Source organism: Sciurus vulgaris, assembly GCF_902686455.1.
Source record: "Sciurus vulgaris genome assembly, contig: HiC_scaffold_181_arrow_ctg1, whole genome shotgun sequence".
Classification (NCBI taxonomy): Eukaryota; Metazoa; Chordata; class Mammalia; order Rodentia; family Sciuridae; genus Sciurus; species Sciurus vulgaris.
Genome location: NW_027632872.1, coordinates 351,562 through 375,009, shown reverse-complemented (window position 1 = coordinate 375,009; position 23,448 = coordinate 351,562). Strand labels below are relative to the sequence as shown.

General features: G+C 41.8%; 1 protein-coding gene and 1 pseudogene across 2 annotated transcripts; one reads left to right on the top strand and one right to left on the bottom strand.

The window, feature by feature from the left end:
* Positions 1 to 833: 833 nt before the first annotated feature.
* LOC306652387 (eukaryotic translation initiation factor 4E-binding protein 2-like) lies at positions 834 to 1,569 on the bottom strand (annotated as a pseudogene). The gene has a single exon. The product of its transcript is annotated as a eukaryotic translation initiation factor 4E-binding protein 2-like (transcript).
* A 431-nt stretch (positions 1,570 to 2,000) lies between these two features.
* Positions 2,001 to 7,854, top strand: LOC306652382 (zinc finger protein 316-like; the record flags this gene model as incomplete). The annotated part of the gene is made up of 4 exons (XM_079125307.1): positions 2,001 to 2,058; positions 2,183 to 2,577; positions 3,707 to 4,840; positions 4,925 to 7,854. 4 exons carry the CDS (start codon positions 2,001 to 2,003, stop codon positions 5,651 to 5,653), a joined length of 2,316 nt encoding a protein of 771 aa, XP_078981433.1. The 3' UTR covers positions 5,654 to 7,854.
* Positions 7,855 to 23,448: the final 15,594 nt, after the last annotated feature.

Sequence of the window (23,448 nt, the reverse complement as noted above, 5' to 3'; positions counted from 1 at the left end):
CAGGGTATAATGGGAATGGTAAAAAAAAACTGGGAGAAACACATTTTTAGGCCCATGCTTATTTATCCCAGCAGGCAAACAAAGCAGATCCAAATAGGAAAAACATGTAGTTCTTTTCTAAGAATATTCTGAAAGTCAACTTGAAACTCAAAATTAAAAATAACTGCAACCTAAGAGAACAAATATCATACTGTTGATTGGATTTTATAACAGTGACTACTGAAACTGGCTACTGAAATGGATCAACTGTCTTCAAAGGTCATTCTTAGGCATTATCTGGCAGAATACTACAATTGAGCCTTATCCACCATATGGAGGCCAAAGTGCCTCAATTCCTTAGTATGGACCTGCCCTGGGAGCAGACCAAATTCACCTGGAGATCTCACAGTACAGAGAACTCTGCCAGCAACAAGATTCAAGCAAGGTGGAATGGCAGAAGAATAGTAAAGTACACCTGGTTATCAAAGGACTCCCTTCAGTGGTGAAGATTAAAATTTTCTGCAGACATTTATTTGCACTAAGTAAAGGAATGGAAAGATGAACTATAATACAAAAGACAGAAGACACTCCTCCCAGAGGAAAGAGAGGAAGTGGACTACAAAACGATGTCACAGGGAAATGCTACCAGAATTGCACAAAGCACTACCCCTAAGGATAAACAACTCAACTCAAAAGGAAAAGCACCTCTCTTTTTATCATTTCCCCTTTCTGGTTTTAATGACCCCAAACCCAGTACTGAACCACAAGTGGGATTCAAGGAATAGAGACAAAAAAAGAACACAAATAAGATAAACTCGCCAAACCTCTGTATCCCAGATGGTAGAATGATCCCCCATATCCCAGATGGAAGAATGAGACTAGCTTTGGGATCAATCTAAGGGGAGAGTGGTTTCAATAGAAAAATGACCAGTGAAGCCACAGTTAGTTTTCCTCTATCGACTGCTTAGTGCTAAGGAAATACCCCAAGGGCCTTCAGGCTAATCTTACTGGGCAGGGGACAGGAAACAGGGAGGAGAAATGGTCAGATGAATCTCATCTTCCCATCATTTGGCACCAGAGGAGGAGTGGGAGGGGGATACTGCATTAGGGATGCTGGTACTGCCTCTGTGTCTTTTCACCATTGATCCTACAGGCCAAATCAGGTACACATAGGCTTTGATGTTGCTGCTTTTCTTCTCCTCCTTGCAGGAAAGTCAGATGTCCATCTTAAACTGAGCATCATCCCCAACTGCATGCTTCCTGTCGTGATCGTTCAAGTTGTTCAAATTGTTTACTTCTACTTTGGAGTCTTCAATTAAGGTACCAGGGCTAGTGACTCCCGGAATATTGGGCAGATGGCGGGGTGGGGTCTGAGCCATGGGAGAATTGCAAGGATCCAAAAGAAACTTCCTATCCTAAATGATTCGGGTTCCTCCTGGCCTGGTGGAGAAGAGCTCCCCCCACTCCCTCCGGCATGGTGCAACAGTCATGAGGTAGTTGCGGGGCATCGCTGATGGGCACCGTGCGGGTGGGGATGGCGCGGCTCTGGCTGGGCTGGTGGCCGCTGCCTCTGCCAGCGGACGAGGACATGGCTCTGGGCGCGGGATCTCTGCTTTGTCCCGCGGGCGTGCAGGCTGGCAGTGGCGGGCCCAGAGAGCTCAGGCTGCTCAGGGAGCTGAAAGGCGCGCTCCACTCGCTCCTCCTTCACTTCCTCTCGCTCCCTCGTCCCGCTCCGCTCCCGTCGCCGCCTTCTCGCCTTCTCAGCCGCCGCCAAAGCCGCGGGATCCTCTAGCCTCCGCCAGCAGCAGCCGCCACAGCACCGGGGACGATGATGACCACCAGAAGCTGACGGGTTTCTTTTTATCTTGATCCTGAGGTGTAAGGATAGTCCACTTAACACTTTTGATTTCGGATTCTAGGTCACAGGATTAAGGAAAGAGACCCCTGGAGGATTCCTGAAACTCTTTCTCATCTTGGAAAATTTGCAGTTTAATTTCTGGTCAACCTGGTTTAGTTAAGGAATGTCGGTGATTATGCTTTCGCCCATTTCACATGCAGAAGTTCAAAGTCAGGTGAAAAGTAAGCCTGTAAGACCTTATAAGGTTATCCTAGAATCAGCATGTAGGGAAAGAAGTTCAGTATTTCAGAAATAAGTTCTAATGTCTAGCATAATACTAGTCTGAAATAGCCTAATTTCCTTTAGGAAAGAATTGGTTTCTTAAAAGGGAACAATCGCCGCGCAGCTCGCGGCCGTCACTTTGTGTAGTGCGGCCCCCGCGGCTCGCAGGCCCCGGCCCCGTGTCCAGCCGTGGCTCGGCCGGCCCCGCGCGCGGTGAGTGGGTCGCGCGGGCGGCGGCGGCGCGGGCGGGCCGGCTCGCGCTGGGGGCGGCGAGGGGCGGGCCGCCCTCCCTGGAAACCCTGCGCTGGAGGCCCGGCCGTGCCGTGGGGCGGCCGCGGTGCTCGGGGCCGGGGCCTGGCAGGGCTGCAACCGCAGCCGCGCAGCCGGGTCTTTCCTTTGCAGCACCCACGCCCCGGGAGGCCCGTGGACCCCCCGCCCGGGCCTGCGCGTCACTGGCGGGCCCCCGACCCCCAGGGCAGGTCCAGGCAGGCACCACCTAGGGGGCGGGCTGGGGAGGACATGCGCGACACCTTGGGAGGTGTCCACCACCTCCTCCTCCCCGGTAGTGGTGAGTGCTGGGCTGTGGCCATCCCCGGGGACACACCCATTCAGGAGGGGCTGTCACAGGCATGGCCTCTGCAGGAGGTGGAGGTCCCATTAGCTCCCTGGAGGGCGGGGTTGTAAGCAACTTGTCCTGGCACCCCAGCCTGCTTTATGACCTTGGGGGTTGGGGCGTTGTGTCTCTGAGCCTTCCCTGATCTGCAAATGGAGGCCCCTCTGGGCTGCGTGCTAAGTCGTCTGTTGCCAGTAGGATGGAGTCTGACCTGCTGGCTTCTTAGTGCTGATCTCACCTTTCACTTGAAGAGGCCAGTGAGTCCCTTGTCCTCTCCTCCCACCTACTGAGTCTCCCAAGTGCCCACATTCCGGTTGTGCTTGGGCCCCGCCTCTGACATTCCTCGCTGACCTGGTTCATGTGTACTGAGGACTGGGTCACGTGGAGGCTTGCTCCTAGGGAAGACGGCAGCTATTCACACAACTCCAGATTTCCCAGCTGCCCAGCTGGAGAGGGTAGAGGATGGGTCAGAGTGTGATCTTGACCAGGAGCAGGAAGAGGAAGAAGAAAAGGAGAAAGAGGTGGAGGACGAGGAGGAGGAAGAAATTGTAGTGGAAGAGGAAGAAGAGGAGGACATGGCAGAGGTGGTGGAGGAGGAGCAGGTGCAGGAGGTGGCAGAGGTGGAGGTGGAGGCAGAGGCAGAGTTGGAAGAAGAGGAGGACGATGACAATGACATGGAGGAGGTGCTGGCAGAGGAGCAGAGTCCAGGGTTGGGCACCCCTGAGCCTCTTAGCCATAGTGGCGATGCCAAGTCCTCAGTTCTTCAGGAAAAGGCCCCACAGCCTTCCCAGGTTCCAGCTACTGCTCAGGATGAGGATCTGGAGGAAGAAGAGGAGGAGGAGGAGGAAGAGGAGGAGGAAGAGGAGGATGATTTCCTTACAGCTGGGTCTCAGGGACTGGTGACCTTTGAAGATGTGGCTGTGTACTTCTCTCTGGAGGAGTGGGAGAGGTTGGATGCAGACCACCGGAGCCTCTACCAGGAAGTGATGTAAGAGAACTACGGGATCTTAGTGTCCTTGGGATACCCAATCCCCAAGCCAGATCTGATCTTCCGCCGGGAACAAGGGGAAGAACCTTGGGTACCAGATAGCCCTCACCCTGAGGAGGGAGACATTGTCACTGGTGTCTACACAGGAGCCTGGTTCTGGAACGATGACATAGAGGATTACGAGGAGGAAGATGATGAGGACTTCCTGGCAGAGATGGCGGAGGAGGAGAAAGAGCCGCCAGGTCTATGGTCTGCGGCCTATGGCGTGGGGGATGTGCCTGGGACTTGGGGTCCTGATGACTCGGATTCAGCGCAGACTCCAGAGGAGTGGGGACCGGACTCAGGAGGCCTCGGGGTCCTGGCGGAGGAGTGTGAGGCAAAGCCCTTCCTACTTGGCCGGGAGCCTGGCTTGAACCTGCTGACTCCCTGGTCGTTTCCCACCACAGTGGTTGCCTCAACAGGGCGGCCTGAGACCACTTGCGATGTGTGCGGCAAAGTATTCCCACACCGGTCACGGCTCGCCAAGCACCAGCGCTACCACGCAGCTGTCAAGCCCTTTGGCTGCGACGAGTGTGGCAAGGGCTTCGTGTACCGCTCACACCTGGCCATACACCAGCGCACACACACGGGCGAGAAGCCTTTCCCGTGCCCGGACTGCGGCAAGCGCTTTGTTTACAAGTCACACTTGGTCACGCACCGGCGCATCCACACTGGCGAGCGGCCTTATCGATGCGCCTTCTGCGGCGCGGGCTTTGGACGCCGCTCCTACTTAGTGACACACCAGCGCACACACACGGGCGAGCGGCCCTACCCGTGCCCACACTGTGGTCGCAGCTTCAGCCAGAGCTCTGCACTCGCGCGGCACCAGGCTGTACACACTGCTGACAGGCCGCACTGCTGTCCTGACTGTGGCCAGGCTTTCTGCCTGCGTGCTGACTTCCAGAGCCATCGGCGTGGTGGTGGCTGTGCAGAACCCAGTGGTGACGGCCCACGACAGGAGTCCAGCGAGGTGGCATCCACAGTGGGGCCCGAGGAGCAGGAAGCCGGGCCTGAGGGGCCTGAGGAGCCTGAGGAGCCTGAGGCTGTGGAAGCGGATGGAGACGCCGAGGCCGAGGCTAGAGAGGAGGTGGCGGCGGTGGAGGTGGCGGCGGTGGAGGCGGCGGCGGTGGAGGCGGCGGCGGTGGAGGCGGCGGCGGTGGAGGCGGCGGCGGTGGCGGCGGCGGAGGCTCCGGAAAGCAAGAAAGACCCCGAGCCAGACAGGCGATTCTTGGAGATGGGCAATGGCTTGGGGGAGGGCGAAGGCCCTTCCTCGCACCCACTTGGTTTCCACTTTCCTGTGCACCCCAAGTCTTGGCTCCACCCGGATGGCTTCCCGATCCTGGGCTTCCCAGACTTCGTTGAGCGGCTGCCGGCAGATGGGCGCCCCTTGCAGGGACCTTTGGGAGGCCCGCTGGCCTTGGTGGAGGGCACGGGGCTGGCCTGCGACCCTTTTGGCAGCAGTGGTGCCGGGGGCAGTGGTGGCGGCCTGCGTGCCTTTGGTCCCGCGGTTGGGGGACTGCTGGCAGAGCCGGCGCCTGCCGCGTTGGCTGAGGAGGAGAGCCCGTGGATCTGCTCGGACTGCGGCAAGACATTCGGGCGCCGCGCAGCGCTAGCCAAGCACCAGCGCTACCACGCAGGCGAGCGGCCTCACCGCTGCGCTGAGTGCGGCAAGAGTTTCGTATATGGCTCGCACCTGGCGCGCCACCGGCGCACACACACAGGGGAGCGGCCCTTTCCTTGCCCGGAGTGCGGTGCGCGTTTTGCCGGTGGCTCGCACCTAGCGGCGCACGTGCGCGGCCATACCGGCGAAAAACCCTTTGTTTGTGGCGTTTGCGGTGCTGGCTTCAGTCGCCGCGCTCACCTGACAGCACACGGGCGCGCGCACACAGGCGAGCGGCCCTACGCGTGTGGCTAGTGCGGCCGGCGCTTTGGCAGAGCGCTGCGCTGACACGGCACCAGTGGGCACATGCGGAGGAGAAGCCGCACCGATGCCCCGACTGCGGCAAAGGCTTCGGCCACAGCTCGGACTTCAAGCGGCACCGGCGCACACACACAGGGGAGAAGCCCTTCCGCTGCGCCGACTGCGGCCGCGGCTTCGCACAGCGCTCTAACCTGGCCAAGCACCGGCGTGGCCACACAGGCGAGCGGCCTTTCCCGTGCCCCGAGTGCGGCAAGCGCTTCTCGCAGCGCTCGGTGCTTGTGACCCACCAACGCACGCACACAGGCTAGCGACCCTACGCCTGCGCCAACTGTGGCCGACGCTTCTCGCAGAGCTCGCACCTGCTTACTCACATGAAGACGCACCGCGGTGCCACGGGCGCTCCGGGGCAGGCGGCAGCGGCGGCCCCTGCGCCTAAGACCGAGGCGCCGGCCAAGAGTCTGCCAAGTGCTAATGCGAGCTCCGGGTCAGGGGAGCGCAGCAGCACCTTGCTGGAGTTCGCCGGTGGGACGAGCTTTGGCTCCGAGCCTGCGACTGCGTTCGCGGGGCCCTCGAGCGCCTACGAGGAGAGCATCATGTGAGGGGCCCGAGGCCGAAGGAAGCGCAACCCACTAGGTCACCGGCCCCTCCCCTGGGCGGCTCGGGCGCAGGCCGCTGCGGGACCGCCCCTTGCTCCTCTGGCCTAGGAGTGAGGGCCCCAGTCCTGGGTGCGGTGCCTTCCTTCAGCCCTGGGCTTATGGCCTTCCGCCCCACGGCCTCGGATTTCCTTCCTCAGGGCTCCAGAAGAGATTGCTGTGGCCCCGGAGCTCGTACAGCGGTGGCGGTGGGGCACGCTTGCGGGAGCAGAGCAGCGAGTGGAAGTGGCCAGGGTTGGCGTCTGCCCCCCTGACAAAGACTGCACCATCTCTGGGTCTGTGCTGCCAGGCAGGCGGTAGGGATGGCGGGCTAGGCTATTTATTTTACTGGGATTCCAATGTGGGTGGCCCAGATAAGTGACTTAGGAGTTCTAACTGGGTTTTACATCGAGGGAGGAGAAGCCCTTGTGTCGGGGGAGGGTGGGGTGGTCCAAGTAAGAGCATCCGGCTGCTGGGGTGGGTCAGTGTCAAGTCCTGGCTTCTGGTGGGTTCAGCTGAGAACTTCTTAGTGGGAGATTCAGGCACCTTTTGGTGGCTTGTGTGTGTTGGAAAGTTTTAAGAACTGTGTGCGTGACAAAGGGAAGCCTTATAGGTTTCTAAAGAATGGTGTTCCTCCATAATCCAAGGAGGAAATGGAAAAGCGTTGATTCTGACTGTCAACTCTGGATATTTATTTCTGTCTCTACTATGGCCTGAAGAACATGGGAGGAGGAGAAAAAGACAAACCAAATTTGTGGCCAGGGCTGAAGGGTTGCAGATACTCACAGGGTCCCCAGAGAGTTTGACGCTTTATTCTCTGAAGTTGCTCACTCTCCTCACTCTACCATCCTTGACATCAGCCAGGCGCTAGCTACTTGGGTGGGTTTTGGTCTCACTTTCCTAAGTCCTTTGGTCCTCCTATCTCTGGCAGCTGGAGGTGGCACACTCAGACATCCTTGGGACACCTTGTGCAGGCTCTTATACACCTGGATCCTGGCTTTCAATTCTCTGAGCTGCCACCTCTCTGGAGCAGGGGGACATGGAGACCTGCCCATCTGAGTCAGTGCTCATTTATATTAAAGCACTGAGGGTGGTCCAAGGACCTTTTCCCACATCCCATACTTAGGGCCCTATAACCTCCACAAGTCCCTTTAACTCTGCTTCAGTCATTATTCTACACTAGAAACAAGTAGCGTTTCTGTCTAGATTTTAATTTCACAGGTAGGACAGTGGATGCACTGAGGGTTTGGTGGCTTGCACAGTGACTGCCCACCGGGTGTGGAACTGAGCCCATATCTCTGTGACAAACTAAGCACCCAACTATGCAAGGCCCCTGCCTGGTGGATACCCCACCCTCCAGACTGGACCGATGGAAGCCACTGGGCAGCAGCTGAGGCACTTCTCATGTGAGGTCCCCCATTTTGTGCTTTTTGGGCCAGTGTGAGAGGGGCCAGAGAACTGAGATTTTAAAGTGACTGCATTCCCTTAGACCTAGAACCTTCTGTTTTAGTGTAGACAGGCCTCAGGGGCTGAGAGCCAGCAGCCAGGCTGCTAGGGGCTGGGCGGGGTAGGAGGTGTGGTAGTCAGTGGGTGGGAAAAGGGCCTGGGTGGTGGTGGTAAGAACTAGCCTGGCTGGGCTGAGGTGGTGGGGTGGGGTGGTGCTGAGGATGGGGGTCCCAGGGAGGGACCTAAGCAATGGCCTCTCTGTTCCAGGTTTCTTCTCTCCCCTTATGTCTTCTGGGACATAAGTCTCAGGAAGGGCCAAGCGCTGGGGGAGGCTGGGGGCGGGGCTGAGGTATCTCTGGCCTTACCCTAGTGGCCAGGGCCTGTCACTGTGCCCATCCTTTCTGAGTCCCAGCTGCTTCTGCCCTGCCCTGAGCTGTCTGCAGGAGGACCTAGCTTTAATAAAGAGTGGAGAAACGAAAAAAAAAAAATAATAATAAAATAAAATAAAATAAAATAAAAGGGAACAATCATGGAGAAAATTTCCTAAAAGCTTTATTATATTCTTTTTTCATGAAATTATTTCTGTAATATATAGGTTAATATCTAACCTTAATGATTTTATGTAGGCATTTCACCATAATAATTTTGAAATATGAAAAGTTCTTGCAAACATTCTTAGATTGCCTTTTGTCTGCCTTGTAAAAAATCCTTTTATTTAAATCTACCATCCTCCTTAAAAGATGTCATTAGCTTAGATTGAAAAGACATTGCCTGCAGGAAATCATTTAACTCACCTAAAGTGCCTTATTTTGTTAGATGTTGGAGTAGTTCACTCACTCTTATCTTCAGATTAGGTAGTTTATATCAGATATTTTTTCAACTCTACAAATGATATAATGTTAAGAAAAGTAATCTCCTCTTTAAGTATTTTTGTGTTATGTAGTTTTCCATTTTTATCAGTTAGAGTTGATTGTTCTTAAAATGTAGAATACCATCTTATTTTTCAGAAAGAAGATATTTTAGATTATTAGGACTGACTTATAAATGCATTTGTGTTATACCAGTGACTCCAATATAAATGTTTGTGACTCATTTAGAAATGAGCCCACTACACTTGAGATCTTTTCCTATTGCCTTTAATTTTTTTAAAATTAGGCTTATTGATGTAAAGTTACATAAAGTTTTTCTTTTTGTGTACAGTTTCATTAGTTTTGATAGATGTGTACAGTTTCATTAGTTTTGATAGATGTGTGTGTTGGTTAACCTCTATCACAATCATAAAATCTAGAACATTTCCATCACTGGAAATCGTCCCTGCATGCACCTTTGCAATCAGTCCCCTGCTTTTCTTTCTCAGCCTCTCATAACCACCAATTTTATTTCTGTGCCTATAGTTTTACCTTTCCTAGAAAATCGTATTAGTGTAAGATAGAACATAGCTAGAAATTCTGCCTTCTTACACTTAGTATAACATTTTTATGATTTATTCACATTGTTACTTTGTCTGCAGTTAGTTCCCTTTAGTTGTTGGGTCAATGTACCACAACTTGTTTTTCTGTTTACTAATGATGAATACTTGTATTATTTACAGTTTCTTTTCTTTCTTTCTTTCTTTCTTTCTTTCTTTCTTTCTTTCTTTCATTCTTTCTTTCTTTCTTTCTTTCTTTTTTTTTTTTTTTTGGTAACCAGGATTAAACTATTAAACTCAGGGGCATTTCTCTACTGAGCCACATATCATCTCACTTCTGAGCCCTTTATTGTATTATATTGTATTTATTTTAGTTGTCAATGAACCAGTATTTTTTAAAAAAATTATTTATATGTGGTGTTGAGAATTGAACCCAGTGCCTCACAGAAGCGAGGAAAGCACTCTACCACTGAGTTACAACCCCAGTTCCTTTTTTTTTTTTTTTTGTATTTTATTTATAGATGAGATCCTATTGTTTATTAGGACTTTGCTAAGTTACTGAGGCTGGTTTTGAAATTGTGATCCTCCTGCCTCAGTCTCCTGAGCTGCTGGGATTATAGTTGTGCACTGCTGTGCATGGCCTCTTTTCAGTTTTAAGTAATATGAATGAAACTATTGTAAAAATTTGTGTGAAGATCTTTTTGAGGACTTACATTTTCATTTCTCTCAGAACTGGTACTGCCATTTAATATACTATTTGTATGTTTAACTTTGTGAGAAACTCCCAAACTGTTTTCAACAGTGGCTGTACCAGTTTGTTATCCCTTCAATAGTTGTGCATTCTCACTAGCATTTAGTATTGTTAATAATGGTATTTCTTTTAATTCTACTATGTGTATACCTGTAACTTAATCCTAAGAATTTGAAAACAAAAAACTTAAAATATAACACCCAAATCAACTAGTAGTTGTGTCTGTTTTAAGTAAGTGGATTGGTTTGGGTCATGGTTCTAAATTGATTATACTCATACAAATTTTTTAAAACTTTTGTATTGAACTCAGTGATTCTACTCACTTTTGGTATTACAGGAAAAATCAGGAGGCCATTATCAAATATTTTAGTTGTGTTCATAAACATGCTGCATGATAGTATTGGTGGAAGCAACATATAGCTTCCCACCTCTGAGTTTTCCCTAAAAAATACTTAGTTGAATTTTCGCGGCAACTGTACATATGCTGAACTAATTTTAAAAAATAAAGATGGCCAAGCATGGTGGTGAACACATGTAATCCAAGCAACTCAGGAGGCTGAGGCCAGAGGACCACAAGTACAAAGCAAGACTGAAATTTAGAAAATCCCTGAGCAACTTGTGAGGCCCTATCTCTAAATATAATATGAAAAGGGGCTGAGGATGTAGCTCAGTGTTTAAGTGCCTCTGGGTTTAATCCCTAGTACCAAAAAAAAAAAAAAAAAAAAGAAAGAAAGAAAAGATACTACTTTTTAAATTCTCATGTGATGTTTAAGAGTTACACCATGGTACTAGTTCTACATATATTTCTTTAAGGAAGACATTCCACCATCCTTTTTATTGGTTCTTTTTAGTTATACGTGACACTAGATTCCATTTTGATAAGATTATATATGCATGGAATATATCTTGACTCTTAAAATTTTGATATTACTCTGAAGTACTCTGGTATCTTAGTACAATAGAGTGTTGCTATGTTGAAGGCTTTTTATTTAATATGACCATTTAGTAATAATTTCAGGCCTGAATAATATGTTTCCTTCTCTTCTGATTAGATTTGCACTGTTTTAAAAGGGATATTATTTTACATCAGAATTTAAGGCAGAGTGCTATCCAAAGATATTTTGAACAGTTTCTAAAACTTAAATTAATTATTTTATCCTGGATACTTAAAAAAATTAGAAGTACAAGGATGTTAGTTTCAAAACCATATATGAAATATAAAGGATCAGGGATATAGCTCAGTTGGTAGAGTGCTTCCCTTGTAAGCACAAGGCCCTGGGTTCAATCCCCAGCACCACAAAAAAAAAAAAAAAGAAATATAAAATATCTTATTAAAATTGACCAATGTATGAATACTTTTATTGAGGTAGGAAGTGGTGCCAAGTATAAAAGTATATTAAATCACATCAGTAATTGAATTAGAACTTGTAAAATCTTAGTATTTCTGATGAAAACTGGTTTGCTCTTAAATAACGATACCACATAGTTTCTGTACAAATGTTTCATGACTTATATTGTGAAATTCACTTGTAAGATTTCTAAAACCTCAACTTATTAAATTTAGATAATTTTATGTTATGTAGCTCTTCTATCATTCTATCATAACTTCTATCATTTGATTTGAACCTCACCAAAATCAATAATAGCAACATCTAATTTTCTCCTAGTCTCTAGTTAACTGCTAGGTCAGCAAACTTCTGTGGAGAAGAGGATGAAAGGACAGATAGGTCCAATATAGGAAATAGGCTGCTTTTTGTATCCAGGTGAGAAGGTTCTTTGCTTCCAGACCTCAGTAATTAGAAGGATAACAGTCCTCCAACGATTCAGCCAATAAATGTGTATAATGGTAGAACAAACAGTTAGAGGTGATGATTAATTATCCTGGACTCTTTGGAATGGCCAGTGTGCATGGTAGTATATACTGGCCTTCAGCTGCTAGGCATGCAGTCTTGTAAAGGGCTTTCTGCTCTGGCACTGGTCATATGTCATTGCAATTGTGTCCTTTGATTACTGGGAAGACTTGCAGAGTGGTTAATAGCCAGGATCAGTGTTTCTGCCCAACACATGATATTTGGTCACAGAGCAACCATATGCTGATTCTGCTTTGGAATTATACTTAGGAGGAATGAAGGATGAGACCTGACAATTTATAGCTGAGGAGCTTCCAGTCCATAAAAACAAGTCAATTTTGTACAAAATTGTTTTCCACTGAAATAATTAGAGCAGCATTAAACACAATTAGAACAAAAACTACAGGTGCATGCTGCTAAATTCAAGCCAGTTGACAGATGATTAAGGCCTGATATTTACCTGCCTGTGATGACCAGGAGTTATTATTTTGCTGAGAAAATGGAAATGCTTGGAAGTGAATAGTGGCTACTTAAAAATTAAGTTACTTGAGGTAAAATGCATATTTAAAATACATCAGAATTTTTTTTTCAGGATAAACTCCATTTATTTTCATAAATGAATGGAATTTATTTCAAAATTTCAGAATTTTTGAATATTCAGTGTGACAGCTTTATAAGTATAACAAAATTGAATCTCTCTGTGTGAATGATGCCTGTTATTGATACAAGATGCATCCATTTAAAGCAGGCACTATTTCAAGCAAAATTGGTTCCATGAGGGTCACTTTACTATGATTTGGTCTTATTTAATGACATATTTTGGGCCTCAACTTACTTTTAATGGCACTTACAAATCCTGCTAGAATAAAATACTTGTAGCTATTAGGTATCAAAAGTTCAACTACATAATAAAAATATTTGGATTAAAGAGTTTAAAATTTCTATAACCTTTATCTTGAAATCCTTAGATATGTAAATTAAGCTTACTTATAGACTTTTATACCAGCATATATCGATATAATGGAAAAAATATTTTTTTATCGTTCCAAATTAAAGTTTCATAAATTAAAATCTGTATATTTTAATAGAGTTGAGCATATGTGCTGTGAAGTTGGTTTTGATAAAAATATTTAACTCGTAATAATAATAGCTCATATTGAATTTGTAGCACTGACTGTCTTTTTGTGGCATTTAATTCACAGAGTACTACTTTTCTAAACCAACCCTTGATGTGCTTCCTAGTGCTGAGTCATTTTACATTCTGTTCATAATTACTCTATAGAGACTATGTAGAAAAAGTTGTCAACATCTGTTGAGTATACCATATAATTGTAAAATATTTTCCAAAATTTATGTGTGTGTGTGTGTGTGTGTGTGTGTGTGTGTGTGTGTGTGATTAAGCATATACTTTGAGGGAAGTGAAAGTTTAGGATTTCAAAGAAGCTGTAAGAAATTTATGAATGAGGCATCACTTTTCTTAACACATGATTATAATTAGATTTTATCTTATGTTCATAGTTATAAAAAGTCAATTTTCTTGTGCAATTCTTCTTCTAAATCATTAAAAAAGTAAGACTAATATATTGTTTCGTATTTATAATACCTGTTTATTTGTAGTTAGAAATTGGGCCCATTTAAATTCTGCCAATTTGGGGTTGATCACTTAATTGATGACATTTTTACATGTCTTAATTTGTAATGTAAGAAAATATACTAATTACCTAGATTTATATAATTACTTAAAAAAAAAGAATTCTAGGTGATTTATGATTTCTCTACAACATTTTTTTCTGTTTTCTCTTACCATTGGGAATAGGAGGGATATAATGTTCTTTGCTTATTCAGGATATCGTCAGTGACATACCTGTTAGGAAAAACAAGGACTTCTAAATATTTACTGACTCTGCTGGTACTATATCATTGAAACAATAAAAGCCAATCACAGTCAGTTTTCATGATATCTAATAAAACATTTTAAATAGTATTTTACAAATATTCCACCTGTTTTATTTATTGTTCCTAGAGGCTATGGTGATTCTGTTCTTATATACCCATATATTTCTTCATATCCTCTCTTGACCAATAGTATAAATTTGTGAGTTGGCAGGGGCTTGAAAAGAAGAGCATTATTCATTTTTGGTTGTGAATTTAAGCAAAATTCTGAGATCAAGCTAAGGAAAGAACTTAGCTTCTTTCTTACCTATGTGCCAACAGAAAATAACTGAACATTTTGTATACGAAAGCTAAAAATAAGCTTAATTGATTACGTCTAGGTCTTGTACGCCTATACTTACTTCATTTCTTGTTGTATGTGGATAAGTAAGTCTTCATATTAGTTATGGGGAACAGATGCAATGTGTCATGTTATTCACATATTACATAATTGCTTTCTAAAAAGGAATGATCTGTAGAAGGAGGGATGGTAAGATTTTCTTAACCTTAAAAAAACGAACTGAACAATTCTATAGGTAGAACAGATTTGAAGAATTAAGTTCAGGGAAACAGAATATTTTAGAACTTTCATTTTGTGGAGAAGGTATTAAGATAGAGACTGAGATAAATTGTGTCCCACAGAGGCCGTGATGGTGTGGTAGTAAGATCACATTAAAATTAAGAGTCTTTTCCTTCACATGTGCACATGCACTCCCTTCTGAAGGTACTAAGCTTCCCTCTACCGTGGGTCTCCTGCCATGCCTATTACTCTTCCACACTCCTTCTCACCTGTCCACACCTTGACTTGACCCAGTCTTTCTATCTTTTTCAGTTCAGCTCACTGATCACCTCTTTAGAAAGGTCTTTTCAGATCACACTTTCTAAAGTAGTTGCCCAATCTCTATCATCATTCTCTGTCTCTCTAGCCCACTTTACATTCTCTATTTTTAGAAATTATCTTATATTTAAAATTTGCTTCTCCTCCCTAGCATGTAATTTCTGTGAGGCTAGAAATCTTATTTGTCTTGTTCAACACTATGTCCCCAGTTCTAGGATAGTCAGATATTAATGAGCATTAGTTGAATGAATGAATTTAAATGTTCTGCAATAAATTTTAAACTTAATGAAAAAGAAAAAAAAATCCCCTGAATCCTGATCCTTTCTGTCATTATTGCCAAATAATTTTTGTAGTATGGCCAGAATAGCCCTTAGAACAGGTCCAAAGGGGCCCCTGTGTTGGGTCCTCGTTGGGCCCTTCTCCAATTGTACTGACTCCACAGATCTATGCTCAGAACCAAGGGGAGTGCCAAGTTGATATGAACAGTACCACTTCACCTCACTTTCTAGACAATGGTCTGATTTCCTGAGACAAACCTAAGTTTGCTCGCAGGACCTGTTGGGCTCCTTTCATGGTTCTGTACCCTAGAAAGTGAACGAGACCACTGGTGTACACACCTCTTGGCATAGGAGGCAACTTGGGTTGTGTTCAGGGCAGTGTGGACTGATAATGTACAAAAGATTCCTCAGGGTTTGGAATGGAGCCAGGGGTGGACAGAAAAGAGATGTGCAACTCTTAGGAGTATAAGATTCTACACTTGAGGTAAATCTTACCCATTATTATTATGATAGTATGTATTTGTCAAATTTGGAGGATAGACAATATTTTATTTTAAAATTTTGATATTTAGATATATGCTGTATGTCCTTCATTTGTATTTTTGTTTCAGGCCCACAGATGCAAAGGAACATTTGGGTATTGTAATTTAAACTTAGCCTCCTCAGAATTGGTATTTTGAAAGGAGTTTAGAAAGTTTTTATTGAAGGTGAAATATACTGCCACACCTCATAAGCAAAAAAATGACAATTCAGTTTTGCCTCAATGTTGTGTTAGAAATATTTTCAGACATAACACATAGAAATACAAGAATTTTATGGTAAATAGATTTTGTCATGAACACTTTTCTGTCCTTGTTTTACATTCTTGTCCATATCAGTTGTCCATCCTTGGTTTATCAATTTTAACTTATATTTTGATGCACTTAAAAATAAATCATTGATAACAATTTACTGTCCCCCACAAATGTGTGTAGATTTGCTTTTAATAGGAGAGGAAAAATCTCCCTGAAGAGGCTTTATATCTTTACAATAATTTTCCCTATAATTTGATAAGCTGTATTATGTTTACTCTTCAACAGTGGGTTTGAATTCCCACCAATTCAATCTTTTTCACATCTTTTGCCTATACTGATAATTACTTTTTTGACTTATGTAGCACATGATGATTTATATCCAATTTTGTTCTGGCAAAAAAGGCTTTGAAAACACAAAGATGAATATGAATGATTCTTTTCCTTTAGAAAGAAAGCCAGGTTGACAGCCCACAGACAGTACCATGGAGAGTGGAGACAGAGGATGATAAGCACAGGCATTCTGGGAAGTATTTATTCACTAATTCTTACTGTGGAATAAACTCTGATTTGTTCCATTTGCTAATTTCCATTGGCAAATACTCCAACCATGGAGGAAATGGTTTTCTTGAACCAACTGAATGGGGGCCTACAAATTAATTGACAATAGACAGATGAACAGGAGAAGTGATAAGGTTTGCTCACATGTGGGATCTTTCAGTAATAAGTGACTCCCTGAACAGTTTTGGGGAGAGGTTTATTTACTGACTGAAAAGGAAGATGTTTAGGGTTTCAAAGGATGGAAGGTTCTGATGGGCCTTGTTTGTGCAATTGGTTTTGAAATGTCTAAGTGCCTGCCTGATGGGAGCCCTAGGTTGGGGGTGGGGTTGTACTTCTCGCAGATGATTCTTATGAAGCTCTGCTTATTCTGGAAACTTAAGTTCAGATAAGATTTGTTTTATGCCTCTGTGGATGGGTTTTTGGTTTCTTCAGCAACCTGCATGGTGTCACTCTGGAGTTTAGAAAAAATGTTAACAATTGGTTTGTTGTCCAGCTCTAGGTGACTGCAACATTCCACTGGATTTGGTATGATAGAGGAGAGTACATAAAAGGGAAGGCACCATGGAAGAGATGACATTTAAGCCCTTTGTTTTTAAGTTAGTGCATTATATTGATACATACTACTGGGATTCATTTTGACATAATTATGTAAGCATGGAATATAATTTTATCTTCTTCAGTCTCCAGTACTTCCCCTTTTACTCCATTCCCTGTCCCACTTTCTCTACTGGTTTTTCTTCTATTTATAGTTACTCAAATTAGTGCTTTATGGATATACATAATGGTGCAATTCACTGTGGAATTTTCATATATGTACATAGCATAGTTTGGTCAATTTCATTCCATAGGTCCCATTTTCCCTGTTCCTTCTCCCTCCCCTTCAGTCCTTCCTCTGCTCTACTAATCTCCCTTCTATTTTCATGGGATTCCCCCCACCTTTTCTTGCTTCCATATATGAGAGAAAATAGTTGACCCTTAACTTTCTGAGTGTGACTTATTTTGCTTCATATGATATTCTCCAGTTCTATCCATTTGCCAGCAAATACCATAATTTCATTTTTCTTTATGTCTGAGTAAAACTCCATTAACTTTATGTACCTCATTTTCTTTATCTAATCATCTCTTGATGGACACTTTAGGTGGTTCCAATAACTTGACTATTGTGAATTTGGCTGCTATAAAGATTGATATGGCTTAATCACTAGATGATTTTAATTCTTTTGGATAAATACTGAGGAGTGGAATAGTTGGGTCATATGATGTTTCCATTCCTAGATTTTGAGGAATATCCATACTGCTTTCCTGAGTGGTTGTCCAAATTTACGGTTCCATCAACAGTATATGAGTTTGAAGGGTGAGTCTGAGATAAACAATAAAGGAAAGGAGAATGGCTTATTTATTTTTGGCTATGGCAGGTTTATTCAGATTCTTGTGATATATATATATATATATGTGTATATATATATATATATATATATATATATATTTCTAAGGAATTCAGAGATAGAGAAATGCTGGGGCAATATATAGGGAAGTCTCATCCCTCACTCAAAGCATCAACCTAGTAACAGTGTAGATTGAGGGAAGATTAGAAGAAAGGTGAGAAAAAGGAGAAGTTGAAAAATAAGATATTTTTAGAAACATGAGTAGACAAAAGCTGAGTGACTTTAGAAAGGAAAGTGTTAATGTTAATTCCTTAGATTTCTGTCTTAAGCAAATGACTGGGGAATGGCTTATTACATGAGGGTAACATGAGAAAGATAAATTATTTGGGGAGATTTTAAAATATTAAATTGGAACTGCATTGGGGATATCCAGGTAGCAATGTTGGCAGTTAGTTATGAGTTTAGAGCTCAGGAAAGTAAACTGACTTAAACATACATATTTCAGGAAAAGCAGAAAGAATTAATTCAGTACATTCTCGTGTTCTTTTTGTGCACCTATCTTGGTCTGTTTGGTCTGCTACAACAAAAGATCTTAGACTGGGTAATTCATAAACAAAAGAAATTTATAGCTTACAGATCTAGAAACTGGGAAGTCCAAGGTCAGTGACATACTTTCTCTTATCATACCTCAGCTACTTACAGTATTGGCCCAGTAATCCATTAAAATTATTAACTCATCAAATGTATTAACCCACTAATTAGGTTGCAACTCTAATAATGTAATCATTTTATTTCTGAACATTCCTTCTTTGTCTAACATGAGCTTTATAGGTGACATTGATATCCAAACCAAAATAGTAGGTAGTTAGTGAGCCTGGAAAATTTTCTTCTTTTCTTGTGCTAATGAGAAGTAGGCAAAAGTTCTAGTTATCTTGTAAATTAAGCTTTGGTAAATAAAATTAAGATTATGATAGAAAATTTTATTACAGTGACCTCTTAGTTTTCAATTGTGTAAACATATCCTTAATATAAACATATCCTTAATGTAAACATACCATTAATACATTATAGTCTCAGATCCAGCTGACAGCACAATAGCCATTTGCACTGTCTTAGCTGAGATTTATATGGTTTTTTGGACAGGAGCACATTTTTGAAAAAAATTGAACTATGAATAGATATTATTTCTTATGTGATAAATTACTATATAAGCATTTAGAAGTTAGGAAAGCTGAATATATTTATTTTGGTTTTATAGAGAAATTATGACTGAGAGTTTGTATTTGTATTTAATTAGCAAATTACAGCCTGATATCTGTTTTTGTACAGCCTATAGAGTGGTTTGTATGATTTTTTTAATAACTGAAAAAAAAATCAAATGAATAATCTTTTATGCCAAATGAATATAATGTGAAATTCAAAATTCCATGCCCATAAGTAGTGTTTTGGGGATATAACCACATATATTCATTTATATATTGTATATGATTGTTTTCAAGCTACAGAGGTGGAATTTAATAGTTGTGACGAGTAAAGTAAAAAAGAAAATGCATTCTATCTCTGATCTAAAGGGCCTCTATGCAAAAATAGAAATTATTTATGTCAATCAAAATGAAATGAATGATTTGAAGGAAGTATGACAACTAATAAAACAACTCTACCAAAACAAAAATAGCAGCATCTAAGGTTTGTTAAGCACTTGCTATGTATTAAATTCTCTTCAAGATTCTTTAACACATATTGACTCCTTCAACTGATAGGATTCTATGGGAATCTGCTTCATCCCATTATGCAGCAATTAGCACAGAGTGGTTAAGGAACTTGTCAAAAGTTAGTCAGCTCTGAAAATAGTCTAGTTGAATGGTCTTTCAAGTTTATCTCACTGATTTTCTTATGAGTTCATAACATAATTACTTTTTATTGAATGTTTTACATTTCTTAAACAAGAGATAGGGTACAATTTGAGTATCCCTCATTTAAAAATTCAAAATCCAAAGTATTGTGAAATTTTTTCAACACAAATGGAAAATTTCACAACATGAAACTTCATTTCATGCTCCAGAGTTTTAAAACTATTGTATAAAATTATCTTCAAACTTTGTGTGTAAGGTGTATGTGAAACATAAATTAATTTTGTGTTTTTACTTGGGTCTCAAGATATCTCATTATGAATATACAGATTTTAAAAAGACAGAATTCAAATCACGTATGGTCCCAAGCATTTTGGATAATGGATAGTCAACATGTATTTTCCTTTCCTAATTGCTTATTCCCACATATGGCACTTCTAGGTTGTATAGGACTTTTAAAGCAGATATTAGGTCTATTTCTTTTTCACTACTGGGAATTGAATCCATTTTCTATTGTGACCAATCCAATAGTTTTTTCCCTCTAATTTTTTAATGTATCATGTCACTTCATTGATCAAAATTTTGCAATAGTTTCCTATTGCTTTAAAATCAAGTTCCAGTTTATTATAAGGCTGATGTACCCTTGCAGGATCAGCCTATGTCTGCCAATCTAGGGACATCTGAGATCAGGCTTCCTTTCACTGTGCTCTCACTATACTGGTCTTGATCAAGTTCCTTGAACAAACCAAGCTTTTTCTGTTTTGACTCAGGCTATTCTTTGTGCCAAAACAGACCCTTAACTCTTGCCCTTTGTTCCTTCACATGGTGTAGGTCTCAGCCTTAATGTCTGTCATCTCTTCAGAGGTCTCCTTGGGCCTCCTTCCTAAAATAAACCTCCTTCTCTGACCCACCTTATTTCTCATCCCTGTTTCCTGTAAAGCACTTACCACAGATTTTAATATTTGTGTTTACTTGTTACTTGTTTTCACATTTCTCACCATATTGTAAGTTCTACTAAAAAAGGAACCTTGAACCTTGTTCACCAATGTAATCCTCATGCAAAAGCACAGTGCCCAATATGTGATAGGCCTTCAGTAAATACCTATGAAATGAATGTGTGAGCAAGATCTGCTTTTAGTACCAATGTGTAGTCTGAGCACTCATGACAAAGAAACACTGTAGTTGCCTCCTAAAATAAATGGCCTTTCAAATTTCTTTTATGCTCCTTATTCCCTCCTGCCAGATTGATTTTATGAAATAGTACATTGATAGAATAATTTGCTTATAAGAGATCCTACAGTAGGTGCAGGATGCCTACTGAATCAATTCCAAATACCTTTGCTTGTTTTTTAAAGCTCTCTTCATCAAAATCTTTCACTTCTATGTCACATAAGTCTTTGCTTTTATTGGCTGACCTTTGTCCCAAGTCATCAGTATTTATTCTAAATGCTTTCTGCCTTCTGTGGTAAATCCAACGCCTCACCCATGATGTCCCATTGCAACCATTCCTGACTTATCCTTAGGACTTAGATCTTGATCTTGGACTTCAGTAGATTTGACAATATGTCTTACTTGTACAATGATATGGAATATCCATTGTAAAAATTTTGCAAGAAGCTAATTCTAATTTAAGTAGAATGTATTTTATAGAATGACAGAAATGGAAGAGATTTGTCATTTAATTGTCAGTTTGGGGATTGGATAAATACGAAAATGTATACCATTTCTGTCTTAGGTATTGAGATAATGTCACTGAACACAGTTGCATCTAATCTTTATTAAATTTTATTGAGTATGTAGGTTTCAGATTTTTCTGATTTATGGCAGAGAATTACTTATGAAATTGTGAAATACATTCAATTAATTCAGAATTTGTGGTAATATTTACAGGGCAGGAGGGTTGTAATCTTTCTGTAAGAAAAACTAGTTTTTTTTCACTGTGTGAAAAACTAATAAAGGAAATATTAAAATCATTCTCTTAGCTTATGATAGCAATTATAAGAAATACCTAAGTTTTTAAAAGTAGGAAGCACCCATTAGAATTTTATTTGTGATTGTTCATAATATACTTGAATTCATGTTTCTATTCAACATTCAATAAAGAACATATATTATTGTGTTTTATGAAAACAAAATTTTAAAAATTCAAGTTCCACCACTGATTTAAATTTGTTGACTTCTAGTTAATCTTGATTGGCAGGATAACTTCTTAAGTCCTTTGAAATTCTATAATTCTGTTTATAATGACTTTGCTATTAAGGCAGACATCAGAATCTGAAAATACAATTGTTTCAGTCAGCTACTTTTGATGTTACCATTGCAAGAACACTGCTATTCATTTATTCTTTTTATCCTATCAAATATTTGAAGGAAAGGAAATGAATTTTTGCTTCAAATTTATACAATGGATTATATACGTATATAACATATCTACATGTTATAGGTGTATAATTTATTATACATATGATACTGGCCTTTTATTACCTTTGCTTAACCATAAAATGTATTCCCTTAAAACAGGTAAGACATATATTCTTTTGATATTTCTTGTTACCTGCTTTCCCATATAAGCAGCTTTCCTGAGATTATCCCCTTCTGAGTAGCACAGCATTGACTGGGAAAGCAAGACCTGTCTTATTGCTGAGCTCATGACTGAGAAATATTGTTGATATCCTTTTTAGGAATTTAAAATTATGTGTGCAACACTGATTTTTAGGTGAATCATAGAACATGGAACTAGAAGTGATTAAAAATCTGTCAACGTTTGCTGACTGCTGTCGGTCAATCGGGAGGTGAACCTCAGGTGGTGGATGATGGATAGATGAAAGGCAGGTGATGGACAGGCAAGATGCAGGCAAATGGCGAATGATAGGCAGCTGACATTGGGCAATCTGCACTCAAAAAGGCATCGATATGCTGGCTGACTGCCATATAGGAGATTGGAACCCAGGGGTCCTTTACCACTGAGCAACATCCTTATCCCTTTTTTAGTTTTAATTTGAGGTAGAGCCATGCTTTGATTCTCCTGTGACAGCTTCCTGGGAGTACAGTACTGAGGACTGGAACCAAGGACGCTCTACCACTGGAGTACATTCTTAGTCCTTTTTATTTTTTATTTTGGGTTTCACTAAGTTACTGAGACTGGCCTTGAATTTGGAATCATCTTTCTTTAGCCTCCTGAGTTGTTGGGATTACAGACATGCACCATCATACTGCCTAAAAAATTATCCTTATTTGAATTTTTCTTGTTTTGATAAACTGAGCATCTTTTCAAAAAAAAAATCTGTCAAATATTATTCTACGTGTTTTACATAAATTGTTTCACTTAATCTTGAAAACAATTTTAAGAGGTTGGTGCTGCTGTTATTCATTTCTGCAGTCTGGGGAACTGAGACTCATTAGAGGTTAATATTTGATTTTCCAAGAGAGGCTAGACTAACTTCAGTCATGTTCTTTCAAGCAATATGGATTCCACTTCTCTGAGAATTTTTTTCTCTAACTCTTAAAACTAAGAAATTTCTTCTTTCCCAGTAATGGTTTTGTTCTAACACATTGCTTTTGGAATCATCATTACAATTCTAGCAGCATAGCAGTGTTCCAACTTAGGCCTCAGTGGTTAGAAATTAATTCAGCATCATCAAATATTTCTGTGCTTTGGTGGTAGTAGAACTGTGATAAAAGGTAATGAATAAATGGCTTTGTATAGCTCATAAAGTTATATGTTCTAAGGATTTATTAGTCTAAATACAGACAGATTCATTTATTTATGTTGTTATAAAACAATGTGAATTCATCTTACCAAGAGCATAGACTGTTTTCCTCTGTTTCCCTGAAAATACCATTCATTCCTCGTTGACATATTTATTTTTTGACACTTCATTATTTATGTTTAATTCACTGAAAGGAAGATCAGATTGATGCATATCCAAAACCACTATTGCAATGCTTATTTTAAAGGCCAGTAAAAGAATTGTCATAGTAACATTATCTTTAGATATAGCCAACACAAGACTTTCCCTGAGGTGCAAACATCAAATAACTTGAACAGCTTTACACATCAGCCCCAT